The following is a 21852-nucleotide window of genomic DNA, read 5'->3' as shown; positions in this document are numbered from 1 at the left end:
CAGTATGTGATCTATTCTGGAGAATGTTCCATGTGCACTTGAGAAGAATGTGTATTCTGTTGCTTTAGGATGGAATACACTGAATATATCTGTGACATCTATCTGGTCCAGTGTGCATCAGCCTTCGTTTCCTTCTTGAAATTCTGCTTACATGATCTGTCCGTTGAAGTGAGGGACTTTAACAAAAGTCCCCTACTATTATTGTAATACTATTGTGTTTCTTTAATTTTGTTATTAATTGGTTTATGTAATTGGCTGCTCCCATGTTAGAAGCATAAATATTTATAATTGTTAGAACTTCTTGTTGGATAGACCTTTTGATTATGATATAGTGTCCTTCCTCATCTTTTAGAATGGTCTTTAGTTTTAAATCTAATGTGTCTGATACAAGGATTGCCACCTCAGCTTTCTTTTGATGCCCAGTAGCATAAAAATGGTTTTCCATCCCCCTCACTTTATTTTTTTTTTAAAGGTTTTATTTATTTATTCATGAGAGACCCAGAGACAGGGGGTGGGGGGCAGAGACACCGGCAGAGGGAGAAGCAGGCTCCACGTAGGGAGCCCAATGCAGGACTCCATCCCGGAACTCCAGGATCATGCCCTGGGCTGAAGGCAGGCACTAAACTGCTGAACCACTCAGGGATCCCCAATCCTTAAATCCAGAGGTGTCTTTGGGTCTATAATAACTCTTTTTTAGACAGCATATCAATTGGTCTTGCTTTTTTTATCCAATCTGATACCCTGTCTCTTGATAGTAATAGCCCATTTACATTTAGAGTAACTACTGAAAGATATGAATTTAGTGCCATTGTATTACCTGTAAAGTCCCTGTCTGTATATTGTCTCTGTTTCTTTCAGGTCTCCATTACTTTTGGCTCTCTCTTTCCCTTTAATTTTTCTTGCAGGGCTGGTTTAGTGATAACAAAGTCTTAGTTTCTATTTGTCCTGGATGCTCTTTATCTCTCCTTCTATTCTGAATGAGAACCTTGATGGATAAAGTATTCTTGTCTGTTTTTTGTTTTGTTTTGTTTTGTTTTTCTCATTTAGCACCCTGAATATATCATGCTAGTCCTTTCTGGCCTGCCAGGTCTGCTGCCAGCCTTATGTTTCCACCCGTGTAGTTAAAGGACTTCTTGTCCTGAGCTGCCTTCAGAATTTTCTCTTTGTCTCTGAGATTTGCAAGCTTTACTGTCATATGTTGAGGTGTTGATCTATTTTTATTGATTTTGAGGAGGGCCCTCTATGCCTCCTGGACTTGAAAGCCTGTTTCTTTCCCCATATTAGGGGGATTCTCAGCTATAATATCTCAGGTATATATACCTCTGCCCCTGCTCTCTTTTTTCTCCTTCTGGGAATCTGATTATTCTAATATTGTTTCACTTTATGGTATCATTTATCTCTTAAACTCTCCCCTTATGGTCCAGTAGTTGTTTATCTCTTTTTCTCAGTTTCTTTCTTCTCCACCATTTTGTTTTCTATATCACTAATTCTCTCTTCTGCCTCATTTATCCTAGCAGTTGGTGCCTCCATTTTTGGTTGCATCTCATTAATAACCTTTTTTATATCAACCTTATATAAATATAATTTTTGATTGTTAAGAAGTAATTAGATCCCAAAATTATAAAGAAAGAAAAGCCTATGTATATACAAAAATACAATTGAATACAATGAAAGGGAGCCAAAAGTGAAGAATGTAAAAATTAAAATTAAAAAAAAGTATTAAAAAAAGATTTGATAAAATAATTAGCTGGAAAGGAAAGAAAAAAAAATTAGAACTGGAACACTTAAGAATCATGAGAAAAAAACATAAATTTTATATACTATTTTCCCCTAGTGCTGGAGCGTTGCAGTTCTATATGATCAGAAAACTTGGTATTAGCCAGATGATCCTGCTGGTCTTCTGGAGGGGGGGGTGCTGTTGCACTGATTCTCAGATGTCTGTGCTGGGCATAGTTGCACCTCTTCTGCCATTGTGCCCAGCTCAGCATAAGTGGCTCTGGATTGCTCTATGAGGTTTTTATTCCCCAAAGGCTTTCAGCACTTCTTTGGGGGATGGAAATGAATAATGGTGGTACCCAATCTCCAGCCCTGGAGCCTTCAGTGAGCCTTCACAGAAGAGCAATCACTCCTGTCTCCCTCGTTTCCCTCCACACTCTGTGTTTACCCATCCTGTGCCCAAGCATTTTTATCTCAGGAAGGAGACCCCATTTCGAGTTCTCTAAACTTTGCAGAGTCCTGCAGCATGCAACCACAGTGCTCCTCCACGGAGGGAGAGGTCTCCCTGCGGTTCTGCTTCTTAATAGGCTCCTTGCTCAGAGAGTGGTCACCCAGCCATGCAGTGGTTGTGTGGTTTATGACAATACCAAGCTGAAAACTTATTCCTGAGCTTGGGTTTGCAGCTGGCTTCCCCATTCTGATGTTTGGGAGCCCTGCCACACTCAGGCACCCTTGTTCTTTCTGTGACCCTGGAGATCCTGAGACCATACTGTCCCATCCAAGGTTCTGCCCCACTTCACTACCTGAGCACCTTTGAGGCAGGGACTTCCCCCACCAGTGTAGACTTATAAACATTCCAATTTTGCACCCTGCTGCTTATATCACTGGCTCCCTTCCCCAAGGTTTATCTTTTGATATATCTCATCGGATTCATGTCTCCACACCTCCTACTTTGCAAAAAGTGGCTGCTTTTCTGCATGTAGAATTGCAGCAACTCTTTTCTTAGATATCTGGTTGAGTCTTCAGGTGTTCAGAATGATTTGATAGCTATCTAGCTGAATTCCAGAGACCAAACAGGACTAGGATTCCCTTTCCTCCACCATCTTCCCATCTATGTTCATTTTCAAGTTGTATAAACTATCTATTGCTATTTTTCTGAGAGATTTTATTTACTCATAAGTAAGTGTTAAGTTTAGTCAAACACGTTTGCACTAGTTGAAATTATGAGGACTTTTCTTCTTTAGTTGTTAGTATAGTAGATTCCTTTGATTGATTTTCAAATACTGAATCAGGCTTCTATCTGTGGAGTAAACTTTCTTTGGTCATGGCGTATAAACCTTTTTATATTGATGAATTCTATTTGCCAATACTTTATGTATGAATGATTTTTGTATCTATATTCATGAGAGGTACTGGTCTATAGGGTTTCCTTTTTTTTTTTTTTTCTTTTTGATTTTGGTACTATCTTTATCTGGTTTTGGTTTTAAGGTAAACCTCCTAAAAAGAGTCAGAAACATACCCTACTCTTTTAGTTTCTATAAGACATTATATATTGGATAGAATTCTTTAGTAAAAAGATTTTATTTCTTTCCTAAAAATTTATGTTTTGTATTGAAAAGATATTTTGAATTTAATTTCCCTAATAGTTTTAAGTTTATTTCAATGACCTATTTCATATTAGGTGAGTCATAATACTACGCTTTTTAAGGAAATAAAGTAAGATTGAATCTCTTTATTTTAGCCAGCAATAAACTTTTGATGTTACCATGTATCTTTATTTCAGACTTTGGAAAGATATTGAAAAAGATTAGTAAAAATCCTTATATATACTACTCAGCTGAAGAAATAAATATTATAAATATTTAAGGTTAAAGGTTAGGGTTAAAGTATTAAGATTAAAGGCTTTGTATATTTCTTTTCCTCTTTTATTTTCTGTTCTCATCTCTATCCTAATTATCAGTACCCTGCCTTTGGTATTTATTACACTCTCTGGTGTTCAAGTAATTGCTTTTTAAAACACTAGTGTGGCTAACCAGTATCATCTCCAGATTTATGCCATTTGGCTTAGATGTGGCTGGTTGACAAAAATGGTATCGACATGACATCATTTTGATTTGTTTCCACAGCTCTCCCAGTGCTTACTCAACTACCTCAGGATACAAGTGTAGAGGTTGGAAAGAATATAAACATTTCGTGTCATGCTGAAGGAGAACCACAGCCCATAATTACCTGGAACAAGGTAAGATCTCAACTAAAGGTACAGTAATATTAAAAACACTGACAAATGTACTGACACACTGAAAAGAAGTAGTGATTCTCACATTGATTTATTACTCTTGTAAACAAGTTTTTTTTCTGTTTCTTCTTTGTTCATTATTTTTAAGTGACTAGATCTGGATTTGGCTCAGGGCTTTGATAAAATTTATCCTTTCTCATTGCTTAGTGATGAAAGCTTCATAAGCATAATTAAATTCTTCTAAGGAAAAACTTATTTTGTCTTATATAAATTAAGAGTTTTAGTGGCTAACAAGAAATAATTTTGAATTAATAACTCAAAAGTAGATTAAAAGTAGGGCATTAGCTGAAACAAGAATTAAAAACTTGGTATTAAAAAAAAAAAAAAAACTTGGTATTAAAACAAAGTGACATGAAAAAAGTCCTGTAAGTTCAAAAGTTGAGTGACTTTAAAGAAATAAATCTTCTTATTTACATATTTTACTTCCTTTGGTCTTTAAGCTATATATTCTCTCAAAGTAATTACTTCTTTCATTTTAATTTTTTATCAAAAATGCAATGATTGATCTTAGATTCTGATATTCTTTTAATTTAAGTTAATTTATTTATTTATTTGAGAGAGAGAGAGCAAGAGAGGGGGGTGGCGCAGAAGGAGAGGGAGAAGTAGAGTCTCCATTGAGCAGGAGGCCCAGTGCAAGGTTCAATCCCCGGACCATAAGTTGAGCCAAAGGCAGATGCTTAACGGATTGAGCCACCCAGGAGCCCCTCAGATTCTGATGTTTTTAAAAAATAAATGAAATTGCATACATCAGAATGACAGTTTTTATGGAAAATTTTGACAAAAAGTAAAATTTGTGAAAATTTACAAAGTTATTTTACAAAAACACTTGGTTTATTTTTGTTGTTGCCATGTAGCAACAAGGCCTTAGTTTTGGTGGTTCATTTTTTTTTTGTGCCGTAGCAGAGCATCATATTCAGTTCTTTATAAAAAATAAATTTAGTGGTCTCAAAGTTGAAACCTTAGGCTCATGTACTCTTAAATAGTCTGACTAGTTTTTGTAATTTCTTTCAAGTGTAATATTATATAATTCAAATATTTTATACTAAAAATAAGAAGTGTGAAAAGTACACATTTTGGTCAGTCTCTAGGCCTTATTTGACATTATATTAAATAATGTATCATATAATCGTATAAGAAAAATAGCTCAGTCTAATTTCTAAAAGGTAGCTTTTAGTCCCAAATGAATTGATTGAGGGATGACTATATGCCAGACATTTTGTATACAGTACCATTTTTTTATTTTTTAATTTATTTATGATAGTCACACAGAGAGTGCAGTACCATTTTTAATCTTTATAATAATCTTCTATTCACAAGGTGAAAATGGATGTGAGTTAGGCTACTCCCAAAATAAACAGATAGGAATTTATTGCAAAACTATCTGATAGCTTGGAGACTCTAAGCAGAAACTATAGAACTATAGGTTTAGCCTGAGAGTTCTGGCAGTACATAGGAGAGCAGATAGGGAGTTTATCTGCAAAGAAGATGTAATGATGGTCCAGCAAGAGGAAGTGAAAAGAGGTACTCCTAAAGGAAAGACTCCATGGGCCTTACTGCCTGTGCACCAGATCACTTATCGCTTCTTTATGTTTCGTATTTTTCCATTTGCTCTCCACTTGGTAGGTTCTGTTACTTGCTCTCATCTCCTACCCTGAGTTACTAGCCACCTATTACCTTAGACTTATTTTCCAGAAGTGGTCAAAGGCTACTGTGAGAATCTGAAGACCTATAAAGCATTTTTTCACTCTGAACCTTTCTGGTTACATTCTGGCCTACTAGTCATCACGGGGGTATGAGTTCTTTTGAAACAGCAGTTCCCATCCTCGGTTTCCTATGAGCCTCTTGGGGAGGGGTAAGCGAGAAGCCTCTCTACCCCTACTCCACTCTAATGCACTCTTAGAAATCCAATTTCATTTTCTTTTTAAGAATTAACAGCATAATAGTGAAGAACATAAATCCATACTAATTATAACTGAATACATTTTAATAATATTTCATATGAAATGTGGTCATTTTATCTTCTTAAGGTATAATTTAATTGAGAAACACTGATATATAAAGCTTTGCAGTACATATAAAAAAGAAATAGAAAGCAAAAATATTAAAATATTTTGATGCTTTAGGTGGTAGATTTATGAAAATTTTCCTTCCTTTCAAATTTTATTTTTATTGTTGTCAGAATTCTTTTCTGGAAGTAAGAAAAATATGAATAAACTATATAGTCATCCATTGGAAAGATGATTTTAAAATGATCATAATATTAAATACATAATTGAATTTTGAGTATCATATTTATTATAATTACAAAGAAAGATAAACCATACTTCCTGGAAAGCACTTTCTCTCTCACTCTCTTTTCTTCTCTTCATTAGATTCATAAAATACCTCATCTAATGCTTGATATGTAGATGCTCAGTAGATATTTGTTGAACAAATGAAGCTATATCCAACAAAATGTAAGATGTCATTTTTTTAGGGAATCACATTTTCTTCCAGTAATAATCCTTTCACTCCCTAGGCAGGTGTTCAGATTACTGAAAGTGGTAAATTCCATGTCAGTGGGGAAGGCATGCTAACCATCTATGATGCAGGGCAAGCTGACCAAGGAAGATATGAATGTGTGGCTCAGAATTCTTTTGGCCTTGTTGTAGCCAACATGTTTCTCACAGTTGTAGGTAAGTATGGCTCCTCATGCAATTCAAATAAATGTCTTTGACAGAGTCTACTTCCAATCCTGATTCACCTCACCCAAGTTCCCCTGTATGTTTTTTTCTGTTTTAACATGTTGATACTAAATCAAAGTTATTTTAATTGTTTAAATCAAAGCTCTTAAGTGTAAGCTACGTTACAGGGTATCAAACACCAAAACTAACAATGCCAAAAGCAAACATACATAGGAAGGATTTGCAAATGTATATCACATTTTCTTAGGAATTGAAAATTATAGAATGTAAGATACATTCATATCTAAATATAAGTGAAGTCAGAGATTTAAAGACAAATGGAATTTAACATGTAGGAGTTACTCTGACCTGGTATATTTAGTTCTATAGTAAAATTAAAAACCAATCAATTGGTCAAACTTCTAGGTAAAATTTGCCACTATAAGAGCAAATACCTCAATATTTGAAGCATTTATAATTGGTCAACATACTTTCCATTGTTTTATGTTTTGTCATCTGGTTGTTTAGCTGTAACCTTCTGCCAGTTTATAAATAGTGACTGCTTAAAAAATTGTCATAGTTTTACAAAAAACAAAATCCCTTTTTTTTCCTTCAATCAATCAGTTTGTATTGGAATCGAGAGAGTCTATTTGTAGGCAGACTTGAGTGAAAACCTCAGCTGTGGGTATGGGAATGGGGACTGGCCATGATGATGGACTGGCATGTTCTCCACATGGGGAAAGCATTCAAGAAAAGTACAGCATGCAGGGACATGTGAATTGACATCAGGGTTGCTTTTTTTGTGGATGGGTTTAGGAGCTTCTGCCTTATTGACAATCAGCAGTTGAAATAAATGAGTTCAGCTACAAGCATATGGAGTACTATTTTGGGCTTTGCCTGCTTTTTGGTTTCCTTAGAAATGGGCAGATTTCATAAATAGGGTTTTACAGATTAATTTTTTTCCCTTTTAGTTTTTCTAGCTCTTATGGGTCTCTAAAAATATTGGGTAACTCTTCTCATTATAAATACAGGCCTGGATAAAAAATAGATTTATTTAATTAAATCATCCTTAAAGATGTCACTATCACCCTATCATATAATACAATAGTTTCATAGTCTTACACTTGCAAATTTTCTCCAGAAATCAAATTTCCAACTATCCATTCGTTTGGGTATTCTATACAAAGTATATATTTTCCTTAATGGTGCACCAATCTTTACATATTTATTATACTGTATGGTAAAAAAGTATTCTCTGTAGAATATTACTCTTAAAATTATAACAATGTAGCTAGTAACCAGTGAATATTTATTCCATGAGGGTCAAAAATTATCATATAGAATTTCTTAAAGTTACATAGTCTTAGCCTTATTTGCCATTTACTATGAGTTCATGTTTTTCTTGATTTAAAATCCATGATAGTTGTGTTTCTTTTTCTGCTGCTTAATTATTAATGAGATCTATGAAAAAATATTCTTAAGCATTTTGCAAAAAACTTATTATAAAATTTAAATTACTATCTTTTATGTACTAGAGATGCTAGAAATCTTTAGCACTAAACAAACACACACACAAAAACATAATTCTCTCTCTGCCTCTTATTCTCTCCCTGTCTCTGTTTTGCTCAGCCACATGCACACAAACACTAGTCATGGTGGTCAACATTTTAGAACCTCCAGCATAAGAATTTCATTGTGGTAGACTGAAATTTAACTAATCATTTTATATATACACATTAAAAGTAAAACATTTAGATCAAAGCGTATTAGTCACTCTATTTACTAGATTTTAAAACAGTGATAAGTAGCATTTACCAATATTCTGCTCTATTGTATAGAAAGCAGAAAGTCAGGCTATAGGGATAAAATAGTACAAAAAATAAGTTATTCAGTCAAGAAAACAAATATGTTTTTTGCTCTTGACACCTTTTTTTATATCAATATAAGGGTAAGTTAATTTATATTTGTATCTCGTACCAAGTAAATTCTATGATGTTAGAAATATTTTTATAGAGAGAAGAAAGTATGAAGATATAAATTTTAAAGTTTTGAATAAATTTAAGATTTAAGTGTGTGTGTGTGTTCTACAAATTAGTTGAATAGGAGGAAATGTGTCAATATAAAATATCACTTATGGGACATTTTATGACTTTGACCCTTTCATTCACCAGTTATCCCTAATTAAAAGGAAAAGACCATGCATTATAGGAAGACTTTCCAAACTTAATGCCCCAATTAAGCAGTTATGGAATGTTGTAACTCCACACATTGTGTAAGAAGTGATGAAAAGAGGATCATGCCTTTTGAGTTTCTATTCTGTATTGGGAATACAACCATAGAAAGTAATCTAAAATAATAAAAATACACAATAACAATTTAAGCAAAATCTGGGCATTATATATATATAAACCATGCATTTGAATGAGTGTTGTTGAAAGTAAGGCATTTATAATAGCAAAAGAAAAAAAGGAGTCCCTAAAGTTATGATTTTTTAAGGAGCTTTTTTCATAGATGTAATAAATTTTTAATAGTCTTAATACATTTTTAAAAACTTATAAGGATGATAATAGTATTTACTGGGAGCCTATGCTTTGGTTTAGGATGTCCTCAGAGTATTTCGTATTGGCAAATATTACTTATATCTGCATACTTCTTTCTCTGCATGATAGTTTGCATATGAAAGCTACACCTATTACTTTACACCAAATAAAACCTCACAATTTTTGTTCAAAACATAATTTACTTTAATACTGCCTACATGTATTGATGTGCTCTTAAGTGCTATGAAGTTCATAATTCACAGCATATCCTTATGACTCATTTCTTGCTTGTGAAAATGATTCAGTCTAACGACATAAAACATTTTTATTGAATATTAACAGTGTGAGATAGTGGGGAAATCCCTGGGTTAAGTCATTAAACCTACCTTTATTGATCTCAGCAACTTTGGATACCTTTCTCATAATTGGAATTAATTTTCTCATTTCTTAAAAATGTGGGACTGGACACTCTCAAGAGTCTTTGGCATAAAAATTCTTTTTCTACCATAGAATTCAAATGTGCAGCAGTAGTGAGGAAGTACTTTAGAGCATGTTGACATGTCTACTACTGAGATGTTGAAATAATATGTGGACCAGGCTAAAAGTGAAATAGTGACACAGCATTGATTAAATGAAAATTTTGGAGCACAAATATTATGTATATACTATTTGTAATGATAAAGAAATAAATCTAAACAATATTTTCTTCTCTGAAATTCTGAGTTGAGTATTGTGTGTTGAACATTTCATTTTGAATGAATCACAGGCCTTGCAATTCCACATGTTGAAAACTGATCTTGAATGTATTCTAAATTGAACTCTTCATTTTCACCTCAGACCTTGTACTCTCCTGGCAGTCCTTTAATACGATCCATATTCTAAAAGGAGGAAACCAGAATCTCTTCTGATTTTTTCTGTTCCCTTCTCCTTCTTTACTCTAAATGCATGTCTCACCAGTTTTTTCTTCAAATATTACTTCTTTTACATTTCTCCATATTATATCTTTTTTCATAGTTCATTCTTTGGTCATTTAGACTTTTGCAATCGCTTTTCTAAATGACATTTCCACTTAGAATACTCTCTACTTTGACTATGTACACAACCCAGTAAGTTATAAATGAGAATTAAAAGATTGCATTAGTTGACTTTAAATTAGACCTTTCTTTCCTATTATGTTAGGTAAATAACCTGTATTATTCTGATAATAATACTACTAGTAAAATAAGTTAATATTTATAGGCCATTTACCATGTGTTCCAAGTGCTATTTATCAATTAATTTATTTAATTCCTTTGGGAACTAGTTATTTTTGGCAATTCTGAAAGAATAACTCACTGATTTTTTGACATTCTAATCCAGATATTTGTCATTGTCTAGATAAAACATCTGTTTCAAAACCACTGCAGTTGGACAATGAGTGAACTATGAAGTATCAGAAAATTTTAATTACATTTACTCAGCTATATCAATGAAATGAAATTGATATTAAATCATTTTCAATTGCTATTTAGTATATTTATTTACTGTGATTATGATATAATTTACATAATAATAGATACACAACAATTGTTTACCTCAACAATCTTGAATAATATAATAAATGGTGAAATATCTCTATAAACAACAGCATATACCTAACATATGTGTACGTATATTCATAATACTTTTAACCATATTGAACACATTCCCCTCCATTTACACATAAAATCTATACTGAACACATATGTCTATCTGGAGATAAGCCACATGTTTCAAAAAAAAAATAGCATTAAGTTTCAAGAACAGATTTGTAGTATAGTAGTGTTTGGATAGTCAAGAAATTTTAAGGAAAGCAAATAATCAAAATAAAAGACATATCTCAAGTATAAAAAACAAAGGAAAAACCAAAAGGAGCCGCAAGATGATGAACCCATTCATATGCCTAATGACACAAAATGATGAGTAAGGCAGAGTTGATGCCATTCAAAGAAAATTATCTCACAAAGGCAGTCGTTAATACCCATTTGTATGTTGTGGGAGTGTACCGTTTCCTAGGACAGCCTTTTCCAGTGTCAGTGGTTGCTTGTTCTCTTTAGGGGAAGATTTCATGTGGTAAGGCCTGTTTAGTTATGATGGTTACATTATCTGGTTCTTTTCTACAGGAGGGAGGGTGAGATTAAGAATATTGAGTTGTGAAAGAAACTTGTTTTTTTTTTTAAAGATTTATTTATTTATTCATGTGAGACAGAGAGAGAGAGAGACAGACAGGAGAGACACAGGCAGAGGGAGAAGCAGGCTCCCCATAGGGAGCCTGCAGTGGAATCGATCCAGGATCCTGGGATCACGTCCTGAGCCAAAGGCAAATGTTCAACTACTGAGCCATCCAGGTGTTCCAAGAGACTTGGTTTTTATTGAGGTCTAGATATTTTGTGGTGAGATTGATGGTAGGGGTTCAGGTGTCCTGCCTCAATGTCCCTCCTCAAGGCCTTGCTTCTCGCACCCCATCTTCCCCATGTCAGCCATGCGATGACAGGGTGAGCACACAGCAGCTGGTGGACCATTATACCTAAGCTCCCCCTTCCTGAAAGGACTCAAATTTATCTTTCGACTTTATGTTCCTTGGAGGTGTAGAGTCTCAGAGATACATGGACAGAACTGAAAGGAGATGCTCATCATACAACTCTAAAAATGCTTAATTTTGTAACCCTACTGAGGATTTTTCTCCTTTTTTAACCCCAAGACTTAACAAAAGAAGATGATCTAGTTCTTCCTTCCCCTCTGCAAAATTTTGCACTAAAAGATGGAATATATACTCAATGTTCCTATCATTCTATCCCTACAACATTTCTTGAGGTAGTTTTTAAGACAAATAAAATATTAACAGTGTTGTTTGATTCTAATGTGCCCCAATAAACTGAATTCATTTTGCATAACACAGTGCTCTTCTGGAAACATTTATGGAAATCTTTTTTGCAATTTGTACCACACCAAAGAAAACAGTACTGAGACTAAATGAATAATAAAAAGGTTAGTTTTATTTTATCATAAAACCATGAGACCTTAAAAAATTCATAATTTAAATGACATAAGTGAGAAAGAGTTATTGTTACCACAAATATTTTCTGTGTGAACATGCTACATATTTAATGTACTTTTAATAATCTGTGAACAAACAGCTTTTATATGCTTTCTATTTGTGCACATCAGAATTTAATTATTTTAGACAATGTTTACATATTGTGTTACTTTTCTTGTTATTTTCCTCTCCATCTCACATCTCCACACTTGTTGGTCTCTTATTAATAAAGTAAAAGGAGGTCGAGTTGAAGAAATGACAGGACAACACAGTCGCAATGGATAATTAGTGAGGATATGGATTACTTAGGGGTTTAGAACATAATAGTCACTGAAAGGCATCTTATATTTACATTGTGACATGTCATTTTCAAAGAACTTTGCATGCCTGTTTTATTTAATAATCATATTTGGCCCAACTATATGTTTTGTTAAACCATATGTTGAACAAGTCTTAACTATTTCCATTTTATGAATGAGTCAAAAGATGAAGAATAGGTGTTTAAAACTCCTTATGCTTGTAAATTCTATACAACCATAATAGCTAAAACTATTTTATAAACCGAATAAAAGCAAAATTATCAAACATATAAAATCAGATTAACATGTTAATTGATACTTTTCCAAAATTTAAATATTCCTTCCAAGTTCTGTCTGCCACAATGAATAGCCTTTTGAGTTTTGGCTAGCATTGTCTGCTGTGTGATAACTCAGTCCTACACACAACCTTTGACAGACCTTTGATTGCATATTATGCACACAGGTACAAGGATCCAATGGCAGTAATTGTCATAATAAGAACACATCATTGATGGCACTCTCTACACTTGAAGTTCACAAGTGAAGGACTGAAAGGAGAACAATAGAGAAAAGGCTAACATCTTGTGAGCCTACAGGCTGGCACAGATTGATTGATTGATTTGATTGATCTTGGTTTCTTTATTTCCAAGTAAAAGTAACAAATTCAGTAGGCTCTTTCTTACTGACTTACCTTTGAATTATTGCAAAGTATATCATGTCCGGTGTACTGAGAATATTAGGATTTCTCATAATCATGGCAATTATACTGATTGATTGCTTAACTGATCGATTAATTAATCCATCTCCTTATAAGCCAATACCCCACTCCCATCATGCTATGTTATGTAACAACTATAATGCATTTATTATATATTTAATTAAATCATTCTATGGTAATCTCTTTCAACTTTCTGATTTTTACATTAGGCACTCTTTTTTAGCATCCATGCATGTGTCCATCCGGCTGATTCTAACGTTGCATTTTATTTCATACCGTACATCCACCACATTTTTCTTACCCACACTTCCATTGCTGACAGTTTTCCCTAATTCCTTCCAAAGTTGCATTGAACATTCTCGTTTATACTCCTTATGGATTTGCATAAGAATTTCTCTAGATATTTATACGGGAATGAGATTGCTAAGTGGTGGTGGTGGGTGCACATATGTCATTTTACTAAGTAAAAACAAAATCAAAAATATTTAATCCTGGGCAGCCCGGGTGGCTCAGCGGTTTGGTGCTGCCTTCGGTCCAGGGCCTGATCCTGGAGACCGGGATTGAGTCCCACATCGGGCTCCCTGCGTGAAGCCTGCTTCTCCCTCTGCCTGTGTCTCTGCCTCTCTCTCTCTCTCTCTCTCTCTCTGTGTGTCTCTCATGAATAAATAAAAAAAAAAAAAAATATATATATATATATATATATATATATATATATATATATATAAAATCCCTAAACAAAATCTTGGAAATAGGAGCATCAATTCTACGTTCTCACCAGCTTACTGGTGTACACTCACCCCTGCCAAAACTTGACAGTAATCGGCTTTTTTATTTTTGCCAGAATAAGCACAAAATGGTACTTCATTGATATCTTAAATTTTATTTCTAGGTTTTAAGTGGTTTTCAACATCTGTCATATACTTAGTAACTTAATAACTTTCCTCTTTTATAACTTGCCTATATGCATTTTTTCTTAATGCATTCAAGAATCTCTTGAATAAAATAGAATATTAACTTTGTATCAGTTTAGAAATTATAGATATTTTACCTATTATGTTATTTGTCTAGGACTTTTTTACTTTTTTATTTATGTCTTTCCTTGAATGGAAATTGTTAATTTTCATATAATCAAATTAATCACTTTGTCTTTGTTTTCTCTCAATTATCTTTCGCTAATGTATAGTTAATCCAGTGTGATTTTTGAACTGTGAGAGGTAAAACTGACCTTCTGGAGCTTTAATATTGTGGTCATGATAAAGACTGAATTGAATTGACAATTCATAACTACTCCAACTCATAACTACTCCAACTCATAACTACTGCCCATAATCTAGTTTATAAAGAATGTCTTTCACAGAAACCTTGATTTACTGGCTTTCTAATAATATGTAAATCACTGGTATTTTTTTCTTGAAATTTTTTATGTTAGTGATCTTTTTAGGACAATGAACCAATCTAGTATATATATACATTGTCTTAAAATAAAGGAATTTTTAAATAAAAACCAAATGTGGAATACTATTTGTGTTCCTCTGTTGCAAAATATGTAAACATACATATATACTTATAGACATATACATATATAATCTTTTAATATTACACTGTATTATATAGTATATGATATATATTCTATATGGTACTATGTAATCCATACAATTTCCTATTTTTATTTAGACTTTTCATTATATCTCCTTAATGACATTATTTTAAAATTCAATTTTGGGGGCTATACTTACTCTTGCGTTCAAAATTCAACAGTGCTAAGAAGTTATTACTTTAATTATGTCATATAAATTCTTATTATACTTTTAATATTCTCAAAAATGAACTAAATAATATGGATATTATTTTTCTAATATGAGTTTTTAATATCCATAATCATTTTTATTAGCATTTTTCCCCTCTACCATAAATTTCCTAAACCATCATCTGGAGATGGTTTAATATGTTGAACTTAAAAGCTTCTTTCATCTATAATATTCAACTTGATAGAATTCTCACACACTGAAGAGCTATAGAAACAACATGAATTAATTTTCACAGAAATCTTACTGAGAGTTATTATGATTCCAGACATCGAGGACCAGACTTGCCTTAGCTGACCAATTATTGCTTTAAGAAATCTCCACAGGGATGTGGTAATATTTATTAGTTTAATGTTTAACATTAAAGCAAGGTGGCTGGAAAGATAGGCATTTCATACCTTTCTGAAGATGACAAATTACTAACACAGTTAAATCCCATTTGAATCAATGTTGTAAAAAAAGGAAATATTTCACATAGTTATACTAGATTTTGGAATGCTTTAGTTCCCTAAATAATGCTGTTATTGTTGCTGGAAGCTTTGCTTCAGGATAATTATCTACTCTTCTGCAATGGACAGTATCATGTGGACACTGTATTACATTTTTATTGTCTTGGAAGTTTCTGTAATGCCATTTATATGAGATCATTCCTAACTTCAAGGTTTGTTTGATACTTTTAATCATGGAATTGATTTTCAAAGCAATACAGGGTAGACAAGCTGGCGATGACTTTGTTGAATCATCCATTCTTGATGCTGTACAGAGGGTTGACAGTGCAATTAACTCCACACGAAGACATTTGTTTTCACAGTAAGAATTTATTTTATTTTGATTACAAAATTGTTTTCACTTCAGTCCTACTTGGTTTTTATAATCTCCATAAATCACAGTAGGCATAGTGCATAAGATTGCCAAAGCGGGTATTTTCTTTAGTCTGTGTGCCTGTTATCACCCTCTGGGCTAGCCACCATTGCCAGCTCAGTCTCAAAGAGAATGCAACTTGTTTCCCATAGCATCTAAATGGCATAAATTTACATTACAGACCCACTCTCTATGGTCCCACAATAGGTACCAGGTAATGGGTTCTGCTAGGTCATCATCCACCAGTGTCAGACTCAGTGCTTCTCCCAATCCAGGAATTGAAAGTAATTGTCAAGTTGAACACATCTGGTCATAAGCTGATAGCTCACAGGTGAAAGCTTTGTTTAGGACATGTAATATTTTGATATATTTTAATTTGAATCAGAACATCTTTAGAGTAGTGAAGTGTTCTGGTTCTATGAAGTCCCCATCAGTCCTGATGGAGGTATATGGGATGCTTTGCATCACCTGAACCTATCAGAGAAAACATGACTGTTTTCTTTGAAGTCAAATAAAATATGCATACAGTCTTTGCAGCTGTTGGTCTAAAAGGAATACCTTATAATGCCACAGTCTAGTATAACACTTCCCTGCATACTCAGAAAGAGCATGGCTTTCCGATCATGGACTTGTGTTCTGGAGCCATGCAGCTTATTTATATTCTTACTGTGATTCCTCACTTCATCACTTTCTATCTGAGTGACCTTGGGCAAGTGACTAAACATCTTAGTACTTCATACTTCTCGACTGTGAAACGGGGATAACAATAAGATCTCTTTCACGGACATACTTGCTGGAAGATTGAAGAAGTTAGTACAGATAAAGTGCTTCAATAGTGTCTGTCACATAGAAGGGGCTTAATTAAAGTGAACTGTTAATATCATTACTATTATTCTATGATCTAAAGTTATTATGATTCCAGACATCGAGGACCAGACTTGCCTTAGCTGACCAAAATCTGTAAAACAGTTTCATATTCTGGATGACTAATATTCTTTTAACTTATTTAGTTCAATTCTTCAATGTGTATAAACCACTACTGTGTGCTAGTCGGTAGGCTTGGTATGTGGAATATAAAGATGAATAAGGCACCATCTTGCCCCTGACACAGTCTCTCTGTAGTAGAAGACACAATATGTCAACAATTTAAGTACATCCTGTTGGGTATGTAATAGATGTTTGTGAGCATACAGAAGTCATTGTCAAGAGTTACCAGGGAGATTTTATAGGGAGAGCAATACATGAGTAGCATGTTAAGGTGAGCAGGAATTTCCAGGCAGTTACATTTGAGTAAAGAGAAGACAGACAAGGCCAACAACCAGAAACTGAGTGTATAGCACACTGTTTCAGAGGGTTTACTGAGCCCCCTAAGAACTATGTGTGGACTCCACAAGTTTATAACTTTCACCATAGATACTACCTTTTATAGAAAACTATTCTTTAATTCACCTATTCATTAAAAATATATCTTTTGAGTTTAGCACTGTCACTGGCATTTTAGGAATCCCTCATTAACAAAATAGGAGAAGAGCTCTCAGCTCCCTCTTTGAAGCTTATTTTCTGGTAGGGAAGCTTTTCTTTTTCTTGATTGTTTGGGAAATGTATTCTTAAATGCACACTGAGATTCATGGATTCTGCAGTTTTGCCTTGTGAACAGTAATGTCTTTTGTCATTTGCAGAAAACCTCGCACCCCTAGTGATCTGCTGGCTCAGTTTCGTTATCCGCATGACCCATTTACTGTGGAGATGGCAAGAGCTGGGGAGATTTTTGAGCACACACTTCTGCTGATCCAGGAACATGTGAAGCAGGGGCTTACTGTTGATTTGGAGGGTAGAGGTCAGTTTCTGAGGGGACATTCTGTTCTCAGCCTACCGTCATTAGCAAAACTGATCACTCCTCAGTTTTTAATCTCCAAAACACCATGTAATTTAGAAATGAATTTACCACTTTACCAAATGAATGCAGATGTTTCTCATAAGAACTGTAATTCAAAAGAAAGGATGATATATATATATATATATATATATATATATATATATATATTCAAACCTGTCAGCTTCTATCAGCTACATATGTCTAGCAAATCTAGGGGTCCCACTTTACTTTTTTAATCCAGAAGATGTTCCCACTTCCATGAAAAAGACTTTATTCCCAGGGTAATGTTCCTCTGCTTATTACTGGAATCATCTAAATCATTCAGTGAACTTATTTGAATACCTTCCTCTACTTATATGTATCCTTCCCAGTCTTTGTTGTTGTTGTTGCTATACTGACATTCTCATGTATGTTTTTCCCCAAAACCAGACTTTACTTACTAAATGCCGAATGAGAATGATACACAAATCTTTCTGATTTTCTAATCTTTCTCTTTAAAGTAAAAATGTGATCCTTTGCTATACATTATTTGTTCTGTGAGCACAACAGCAACTTCTAGAGGTTTACCCTTTCTTTATTCCCCATCAGAAAATAAACCAAGATACAGTGCACAAGGCACCTTCTGTGCTTGGCTCACCCCTTAGGTGCCCTATGCAATTACTACAAAGCTCTATTTATTAGCTTCTAGTGATCCATTATACTATGTCTTGGGTTTCAGAGTTTCCTAAACTAGAATATCCAAGTGAAATTTCCATATAGTCCATATTAGCACTTGAATCCAATTTCTGTCTAATTCTGAATCTCACTAAGGATGAGTTAGCCATGGTCAGCTCTGCAAAAAGCTCAGTTCTACAATATTCCTCAGCTCCAGGTCAGGACAATGGGCCTTTGAGTTCTCTTCTCATACATATCTATTAGAAGAAACAACTTTCGAGAATAACTTAGTCTAAATTCAAACTAGAAAATAAACAATCAATATAAAGAGATTTAGCTTTGTTAACATGTGCATCCATTGTTCATGATGTTCATTACCAAACTGTTTATATTCTAATCTAAAATATTCAAGGACTTTAACAAAATTTTCTCACGGAAAAAACACTATGTTGTTCTACCTCTCTTATTATTTGTAAAGTTAAAGGCCTTTTTTTCCCTCCAGGATAATTTTGCCCTAAAAGTGAATCCAGGACCCATGTCTTTATACATAGGAAGATTATTGTATCTATCCAAGACTAAGCTATCTCAGGGTCCAGCCAGAGACCAATTTGCAGGACTTACAGGACAAACGGTCCTGGTATCATTAGCCAGTTTCTGATGATTAGAGATAATAACTCTTAGCAAGCAGGACTTAGTGAATAGTCTTTGTAGATTTAGGATTATGCTGCAACTTTAAGCTCTGTCAAAAGAGTGGCTCCCAAATACCTCCAGGTTGTATTGCAGGTTCCCTGGAGAATGACAGCTTATGGTGGTTTAAAAGCTACTGCTTAATCCCTTCATATCAACTATCACACAGGTTAATATCACACCATCCACACTAGCACATTATAGACCCTGTCTTCTAGGAGCCTAAAGCCTGAAAGAAAGAATTCTGAAATGGAAAATATGCATATTACAACCTTGTGATGAGGACTTAACAGATCCTTACGAAATTATATTGGTAAAGGCACAGAACTAAGAGTTTGATGGGAACTGGGACATGTCTCTCCATTTCTGTTTGTTCTAGCAGTTAATCATTGCTCATGAGAGAGACATCACTAGGCATCCCCCACCCCCCTTTTTATTAGAACTTTCTGTTTTATCCTAATGAAATGTTGAAGGATCTGGGAGAGATTTCTGCCCACTTGGAGTGGCCCGTCCCCATGGCACCTGGGCTCGAGGTCCCTCCGTCACTCCACCTCAAGGACAGCTCTCCTCACTGCTGTTGTTGCTCTGCCTTGCAGAATTCCGGTACAATGACCTGGTGTCCCCACGCTACCTGGGCCTCATCGCCAACTTATCTGGATGTACAGCCCACAGGCCAGTGCCCAACTGCTCCGACATGTGTTTCCATCAGAAGTACCGAGCCCAGGACGGGACGTGCAACAACCTGCAGCACCCCACGTGGGGTGCGTCCCTGACCGCCTTCGAGCGCGTCCTGAAGCCTGCCTACGAGAACGGCTTCAACCTGCCGCGTGGGGTCGGCCGTCGCAGCCCGTCGGGTCCCCCCCCGCTGCCGCCACCCAGGCTGGTCTCCACGGAGCTGGCGGCCGCGGCCGCGGTCACCCCCGACGACCGGTACACGCACATGCTCATGCAGTGGGGCCAGTTTCTGGACCACGATCTGGGCCACGCGGTGCCTGCCTTGAGCACTTCTCGCTTCTCCGACGGGCGGCCGTGTAGCGCCGCGTGCACCGACGACCCTCCCTGCTTCCCCATCGTCATCCCGGGCGCTGACCCCCGGGGCACCCGGGCGCCCTGCATGTTCTTTGCACGCTCCAGCCCCGTTTGCGGCAGCGGCGTGACCTCCTTGGTGATGAATTCCGTCTACGCCAGGGAGCAGATTAACCAGCTCACGGCCTACATCGATGCCTCCAACGTCTACGGGAGCTCGGACAGGGAATCCCTCGTCCTGCGAGACTTCTCAGAGCCCCGGGGCCTCCTGAGAACCGGCTTGCCCTGGGCCCCTTCCGGGAAGCCCCTGCTGCCCTTCTCTGCGGGCCCCCCCCCCGAGTGCACGAGGCCGGAGCAGGGCAGCCGCAGCCGCAGCCGCTGCTTCCTAGCGGGGGACCGCAGGGCCAACGAGCAGCTGGCCCTCACAGCCATGCACACGTTGTGGTTTCGCGAGCACAACAGGGTGGCCGCGGCGCTGTCTGCCCTGAACCCCCACTGGGACGGAGACACCCTTTACCACGAAGCCAGGAAGATCGTGGGTGCCCAGCTGCAGCACATCACCTACAGCCACTGGCTGCCCAAGATCCTGGGGGAGCCGGGCATGAGGATGCTGCGGGACTACCAGGGCTACGACCCGAGTGTGAACGCGGGGATCATCAACTCTTTTGCTACTGCAGCCTTCAGATTTGGTCACACCTTGATCAATCCTATTCTTTACCGACTGAACGACACTTTCGGGGAAATCCCCGAAGGCCATCTTCCCCTCCATGAAGCTTTCTTCTCACCGTCCAGGATAATCGAGGAAGGTGGCATCGATCCCCTCCTTCGCGGGCTGTTTGGCGTGGCCGCTAAATTGCGGGTACCCTCCCAACTGCTCAGTTTAGAGCTGACTGAGAAGCTTTTCTCCACCGCCCATTCTGTGGCCCTGGACTTGGCTGCCACCAACATTCAAAGGGGGCGAGACCACGGGCTCCCTCCCTACGCTGACTTCAGAGTTTTCTGCAATTTGACTTCCGTTGAAAATTTTGAGGATCTTCGAAATGAGATTAAAGATTCAGAGATTCGGCGCAAACTGAAAAAGTAAGTGTGCAAATGTTGCTTGGATTTTTTATATTTCTGAGAGGGAGAAGTGTTAAAGGACATTTTGTGTGGTTGGATTTGGTTGCCTGGTGATGTCCCTGCAGAGCCTTTAGTAATTGTTATTGCAGAAGTCAAATATTAAAGGAAGGATTTCCAGAGACTACCTATAAACCCCTTTGTCTATCCACCTCCTTTGCAAATGTAAATATTAATGCCTCCTTACTAGTAGTTGCTGATACATCTCAATGAGGAGAGGTGTCTCCTGCATTCCTGTTCTGTCATAATCCAATCAAGGCTTTTTATTGACATGAGGTCACAAGTTCTAATATAAAGCCTTGAAATAAAATGGTCCATCACGTTGGTTCTTAGGTAGAGCAAAGTAGTGAAATGAAAACAGAAATTAGTTTTTGTCAAAAGAATAAATAATTCTGAATTTAGCATCAGAACATAAGTCGAGGCTTATTCACTACATCAGTAATGCCTTTCAGTAAAGTATTAAGGTTATATTCTCTATATGTGAGATTCAAATTTCCTTTTAACTTATAAGTATGAGACATTTCCAGGTAACAACTCTAA

At 36.2% G+C, this 21852-nt stretch overlaps 1 protein-coding gene across 9 annotated transcripts in view; it reads left to right on the top strand.

Moving 5' to 3' along the window:
• Nucleotides 1-21852, top strand: part of PXDNL (peroxidasin like) — a 432031-nt gene that overhangs the window by 340115 nt on the left and 70064 nt on the right. For all 9 annotated transcript variants that reach the window (XR_005380944.1, XR_005380945.1, XM_038579277.1 and 6 more), the window contains 5 exons: nucleotides 3843-3955; nucleotides 6531-6687; nucleotides 15794-15902; nucleotides 17633-17790; nucleotides 19767-21276. Coding sequence is in view for 7 of the 9 variants with exons in the window: in XM_038579277.1 (XP_038435205.1) it covers nucleotides 3843-3955; nucleotides 6531-6687; nucleotides 15794-15902; nucleotides 17633-17790; nucleotides 19767-21276 (2047 nt within the window). In the remaining 2 variants the exon portion in view is untranslated. The remainder of the gene's footprint in view (nucleotides 1-3842; nucleotides 3956-6530; nucleotides 6688-15793; nucleotides 15903-17632; nucleotides 17791-19766; nucleotides 21277-21852) is intronic.

Source organism: Canis lupus, chromosome 29 (assembly GCF_011100685.1).
Source record: "Canis lupus familiaris isolate Mischka breed German Shepherd chromosome 29, alternate assembly UU_Cfam_GSD_1.0, whole genome shotgun sequence".
In the NCBI taxonomy this organism is placed as follows: domain Eukaryota; kingdom Metazoa; phylum Chordata; class Mammalia; order Carnivora; family Canidae; genus Canis; species Canis lupus.
Note: the sequence above shows the minus strand (reverse complement) of the source record. Positions and strands in the feature narration are given on the sequence as shown.